The sequence below is a fragment of the Saprolegnia parasitica genome (assembly GCF_000151545.1).
Source record: "Saprolegnia parasitica CBS 223.65 unplaced genomic scaffold supercont2.572, whole genome shotgun sequence".
Lineage (NCBI taxonomy): Eukaryota > Oomycota > Saprolegniomycetes > Saprolegniales > Saprolegniaceae > Saprolegnia > Saprolegnia parasitica.
The window spans coordinates 1-5,064 of NW_012156966.1; the positions used below are offsets into that span (position 1 = coordinate 1).

Below are 5,064 nucleotides of genomic sequence, written 5' to 3' on the forward strand. Positions count from 1 at the left end.
CAGCGCGACCTCTTTGAGGAGGTTGCGCGTGGGCAGGCCCGGCATGGCCAAGCACGACGACGTGACCTGCTGCTCGGGCAGCGCGTCCAAGCTCTGCTTGACGGCCACGAGGATCGGGTTGACGCCACCGACCTTGTCGTAGGCGATGCGGACCTCGTCGAGCAGCTGCGTCGTCTGCAGCCGGAGGAAGTTGGTCGTGTACACGGACGACGCGTCCGCAGCGTTGAGCTGCAGCATCTCGGCCGTCGTCGGCGGCGCGTAGAGGCTCATGCTTCTGGCGGTGGCGAATCGGAAGATGGAACGAGACCAACCAAGTTGATCCAAGGGGCACCAACAATTGTTCACGGCGCCACTTTTTGGCCAATCGCCATCGTGCGTTTGGCATTGTCGTCAAGTGATTGGCTCACAGAGTTTATTTTCGCATGGTTTGCATGGGTATTTGATACTATACAACGTTTGTATGGTTTAAATAAAACATAGCGAGGTACGAACCAGTGTTTCGAAATAGACGCTGTCTTGATATTACAGTGTCTGCTAGACAATTCCGCGCTGCTTGGTAGACTGTAGTGAGTGTGCTGGTTCCTTCCACGCACAGCGCATAACGATCGATGCACGTCTACGTAGCTGATACTACTACGCTTCCTTGGCACTCCGAGACGGCTCATGTGCCAAGACAGTCTCATCAGACAGGTCGTCCGAACTGTCGACGTTGCCTCGTCGCCTCGCTTCTGTGTCGGCGCGCGCCACGATGGCGCGGCACAGCAGCAAGACGACGTCGGTATGGTTTCGCGTGACGGCGGCCACCATCGGCCCGCGCTACATTCCACAATGTCTCTCTTCGAAAACTGCAAAAAAGGTCGCCTACCGCCGTGCACTCGATGGTGACATTGGCCTCGAGCAAGATCGCAACCACGTCGGCGTGGCCCGCCGCGGCGGCCTCAACCAGCGGAGTGATGCCTTGCTACAGTAGATACACCGTACTCTCCTCTTGCGCTGCCGATGGAGGCCACTTACGTTGTCGCCTTGGTGGACATTGGCACCGGCGGCGAGGAGGCTTGTGACGATGCGGGCATGGCCACCCGCCGCCGCTGCAAACAGCGGAGTTTCACCGCGCTACAAAAACACGCTCAGGAGTGTAGGGAGCGGAAGCTTACGTCGTTGCAGCGGTGCACGTTGGCGTTGGCGAGGAGGAGTCGATCGACGACGTCGGCGTTGCCGTGATGGGCTGCCGTCCACAGTGGCGTGTTGAGCGTCTACCGCCAGAGCCCATGTGACGCAACACTGCTGGTTTCAACAGTGTACGGGGTCGCGGCCGTTGACCAGCGCGCCCTTGGCGAGCAAGAGGGAGACTGTCTCAAGGTAGCCCTTGTTGGCTGCTTGAAACAGCGCGCCGCCCTTCGTCTACATCGCGTTCGCATCGTCCTCGACGTGACAAGCCAGCTGTACTTTGGTTTCCAGGTTGACGTTGGCGTTGGCGTCGAGCAAGAGAGGCAGCAGCCACGTGTGTTTGCTGACGACAGCGAATCCGAGCAGTGGCACATCGCCCTACGCACCCATTCCGTACGGTGCCAATGCGAACGAGAATGCGCTACCAGGAGGATGTCGACGTTGGCGCCCGCTGCGATCAGCCGCCGAAGAATGGCCTCGGGGACGTCTCGATCGATAGCCACGGCGAGTGGGGACGGGACGTTCTATATCAAGCGCGTTGGCTGCGACTGCGCGCGTGGTCGACTCGTACCGAGCCGCCATAGTTGACGTCGGCGCCGGCCGCCAGGAGGCATTCGATGACGCCCAAGTGTCGGCTCCACGTTGCGTTGTAGAGCGCCGAGTAGCCCTATCCAATGATACTATACAAAATGCTAGGATTGCAAGGTGGCTCGAACCCATTTGGTTGCGTTCGGGCTCGCACCTTGCGCCAGGAGCGCCTGCACGTGGGCGAGGTCGCCGTTCGTCGCCGCTTGGGCGAGCTCCATGTCGCTCTGACTTTGCCCCATGCTCGCAGCTTGCGAAATGCTCCTGCTGCAGGGTTGTGTCGGACGTTCTTGGTCTGATCCTGTACGACCCCTATCGATTGAATGCAGGACCGGGTCCTACCAAAATGCACCCACGGTCCGGCCAATCGTCCAATTGTCAACCATGGGCGGCATCGGTGATTTCATGCCCCCTGGTGGTGGGGCCCTTTAAAAGCAAAAATATGACTGGGTTGAAACCTGGGTTGAAACGGGACAACGCATCGAATCACACGCACACTGCATGTACTTGAACGTCCATCAATCGTCCAGAATGCTCGCACCGGACGACGCACGAGCGCGCTCACCGCCGTTGCCCGATGCGATGCGCATAGACGAACGAGGACCTTATGTTTCTTTTAGGCGAAGAGCTACCGGTACTTGGATCTCCCGGCCTCCGCTTCGACGCCTTTGCCATCACGGACGTAGCCCAGCCCAAGACCTTTTTCAAGGTACTACATCGTCTGGATTGCAATAGGATATCGTATCTCTGGTCGCAGACAGGCTGTGCGGTGTGTCCGAGCCAGAGCTGTCGCTGCACGCGACGCCGGATCGCATCCGGTGCCAGAGGCGTTTTGGACGAGCCTGGATGTGACGACGATGCTTTACTTTCGAAGCAAGGCGGAGCACCGGAATCTGCACCTGGTCCAATGCATCTACCTCGGCGACCGTGTCCAAGTCGATTCGTTTGCGTTCATTCCTGTTGAAGCCCATGTCGCTGGCAGATGACACGCATGAATCCCTTCTACTTTGCGACGTCGATCGCGATGACGTCGCCGACGCGTAGCAAGGGTACATAAATTCAATTGAATTTATGTACCCTTGCACGTAGCGACGTCTTTAACTTTAACGAGCACGACACGTTGCTCGACCACCACCGTCTCTTGCTCGGCTCGGTGCCCGATAAACATTACGAGAACCAGCTCATCGAGCACGTTCTGCTCAGACAATTTGGCGCGGTTCGAACCACTCTGCACAAGCTGGCGATTGTCCCGATCCTCTACAAGGTTTGCAAAGAGTACACCTCTCTGATTCTTCCGCACCTGTATCGGCTAGTATGGCCGTCACGTGCTCGAGGATGCGATTGACGTTGTTCGCCTCCTCGCCGACCACGGCGCCCACATCTCGGAGGTGCGATTATACTCGAATCCTGCGGGTTTAGTGAGCGCGGTACCGTAGCCGTCTAGTCACCGCCTCCTCACCCGCGCCCTCAGTCGCAGCGACGTCGAGACGGCGGTCTACGCACTCGACCATGGCGCAAACGCCCAGTCCATGATCGAGGTGCGGTCACGAAAACTAAAGCGGTCGCGGGCGCAATTTCTTGGTGTAGGGGCAGCTGCAACCCGAGCGTATGCTGCTGGCCGGCAACGAAGCCATGGCTGAGGTACTCGTGAGCGCACCTCGGCAACCACTGCGATCTCCACAACGACATCCTCGGCGATTGCTCCCGGCGCTGCCAGGTACGAGTAGCTCACTTTCTAGCCCAAGATATGTGGTGCTTATCCTCGAAATGGATAGCCATCCGAGAACTTGGTCGTAGCGTACACGAGCAACCCGCCTTGCATGGCGCAACTCCTCCTGGACCTCCACGCACCGATCGACGTGGTCCAGAAAGCCGTGCGTTTTGTAGCATCACGCTCTCGTTCACCGACAGCAACACGATGTAGGCCCCTCGCAACGGCCTCTTGGCACTCTGTCTACTGCATGTGACGGACAAGTGCGCGCGCCGGTGGCACATCCTGCAGCTCCTCGAGCGATGCGCTGCCGCCACCATCCGCAGATACAACCCTAACCACCCTTTTCGCAGTCGGTACTTACGTGGAGGATGGGATGACTCCGTTTGAGCTGGCCACGTCAATTGATGCGACAACGGTTCGCAAGAGATTTGATTTGTACACCAAGCCATTCGACACGGCGGTGCTCGGTCCATTCTCTGCATCCACGGCGTCTCCATCGGTTTTGATAGTTGCGTTCTCGCCACCAGGATGCATTCAAGACGACGACAGAGGAAGCAAAGACGATCGACTGCCTTTTGTGCCGTAGCGGCCAACACTAGACGGCGGCGACGTGGTTGGGGTATACTGCGTCATTGTCATCGTCCTCGCCCAGTTCGATTTCGTCGAACCGGACGCGGCTGCCGTCGTCCAAGGTTTCCGCTTGGTCAAAGTAGGCGTCGAGGATCGGTCCCAAGCTCCCCGTCCGCCCGCCACACGCCGTCTCGTCCTAGTACGCACGTTCAAAACAACAGCCCGACACTCGTCTCGATACCCGAAAGTACGTCGCATAGATCATCGGCCCGAGCTCCCGCCCGCCGTCGACCCCGTCTGGGCCGGTCCCGACCATCGTGCCATCGTCGCCGGCCTCGACCAGCCCGTGGTCGTTGACCGAGGTTTCGCTCGTGCGATTGGTCTCGAGCTACAGCAGCATGAGATCTTCGTACACGAGTCGTGTGCGTACAGCGGCGGCAGTCGACTGCACAAAGTAGCCGTCGTAGACGCTGCCCATTGCAAGCGCCTGCGCCGTGCCTTCGTCGGCCGTGACGACCATCGTGCCGTCGTCGCCGGCCTCGACCAGCCCGTGGTCGGCGTCGTTGAAGGTTCCGTCGTCCACGTCGTCGGGTGAAATGGCCTCGGCGGTGATCTGCCCCGTCGCGCGGATCTCATGCATCCATGGATCGTTGTCGACCGTCTGCACACATGATTGTCTTTCTCGTCTTGACACATTGATCTTGTAGAATGTACCGAGACGAGCGCGGCTTGATGGTACTCGATCTGGTTGCTCGCGTCGTCATTCGCTTCAAAGTGCATGGCCATGTCTCTTGTCAGCGCCACGTGATCGCCAAGCGCATCGTAGGTCGCCTCCTCCGCCATGGCGTCATCGGGTGGCAGTACACGCGAGTGCCCGTGACCTAAAATCGAGAGCATGCGTCGGTCGCGGTGCGCCACGGCGATCGCGACGAGCCTCGCTTCGTCCAGCATCTACGTCACTCTGAACGCTTCTCGACTAGCATCGAGTCGGGTACGAGGAGGTTGGCGCTCGTCTGGTAGCGCACAAA

At 59.0% G+C, this 5,064-nt stretch overlaps 4 protein-coding genes across 4 annotated transcripts; 1 reads left to right on the forward strand and 3 right to left on the reverse strand.

The window, feature by feature from the left end:
- Nucleotides 1–9: 9 nt before the first annotated feature.
- Nucleotides 10–270, reverse strand: SPRG_17448 (hypothetical protein; the record flags this gene model as incomplete). Its single annotated transcript, XM_012356750.1, has 1 exon — nucleotides 10–270. A coding segment is annotated over one exon (261 nt), but the record flags the coding sequence as incomplete, so codon positions are not given.
- Nucleotides 271–633: 363 nt separating this feature from the next.
- SPRG_17449 (hypothetical protein) lies at nucleotides 634–2,027 on the reverse strand (the record flags this gene model as incomplete). Its single annotated transcript, XM_012356751.1, has 7 exons — nucleotides 1,884–2,027; nucleotides 1,739–1,834; nucleotides 1,303–1,401; nucleotides 1,155–1,253; nucleotides 1,015–1,113; nucleotides 866–961; nucleotides 634–816 (listed from the first exon to the last, which is right to left on the reverse strand). The coding sequence occupies exons 1-7, from the start codon at nucleotides 1,992–1,994 to the stop codon at nucleotides 634–636; spliced, it is 783 nt and encodes a 260-aa protein (XP_012212141.1). The 5' UTR covers nucleotides 1,995–2,027.
- Nucleotides 2,028–2,588: 561 nt separating this feature from the next.
- SPRG_17450 (hypothetical protein) lies at nucleotides 2,589–3,479 on the forward strand (the record flags this gene model as incomplete). Its single annotated transcript, XM_012356752.1, has 4 exons — nucleotides 2,589–2,781; nucleotides 2,842–3,016; nucleotides 3,066–3,140; nucleotides 3,405–3,479. The coding sequence occupies exons 1-4, from the start codon at nucleotides 2,735–2,737 to the stop codon at nucleotides 3,477–3,479; spliced, it is 372 nt and encodes a 123-aa protein (XP_012212142.1). The 5' UTR covers nucleotides 2,589–2,734.
- A 538-nt stretch (nucleotides 3,480–4,017) lies between these two features.
- SPRG_17451 (hypothetical protein) lies at nucleotides 4,018–4,556 on the reverse strand (the record flags this gene model as incomplete). Its single annotated transcript, XM_012356753.1, has 3 exons — nucleotides 4,018–4,232; nucleotides 4,278–4,424; nucleotides 4,467–4,556. The coding sequence occupies 3 exons, from the start codon at nucleotides 4,554–4,556 to the stop codon at nucleotides 4,062–4,064; spliced, it is 408 nt and encodes a 135-aa protein (XP_012212143.1). The 3' UTR covers nucleotides 4,018–4,061.
- Nucleotides 4,557–5,064: the final 508 nt, after the last annotated feature.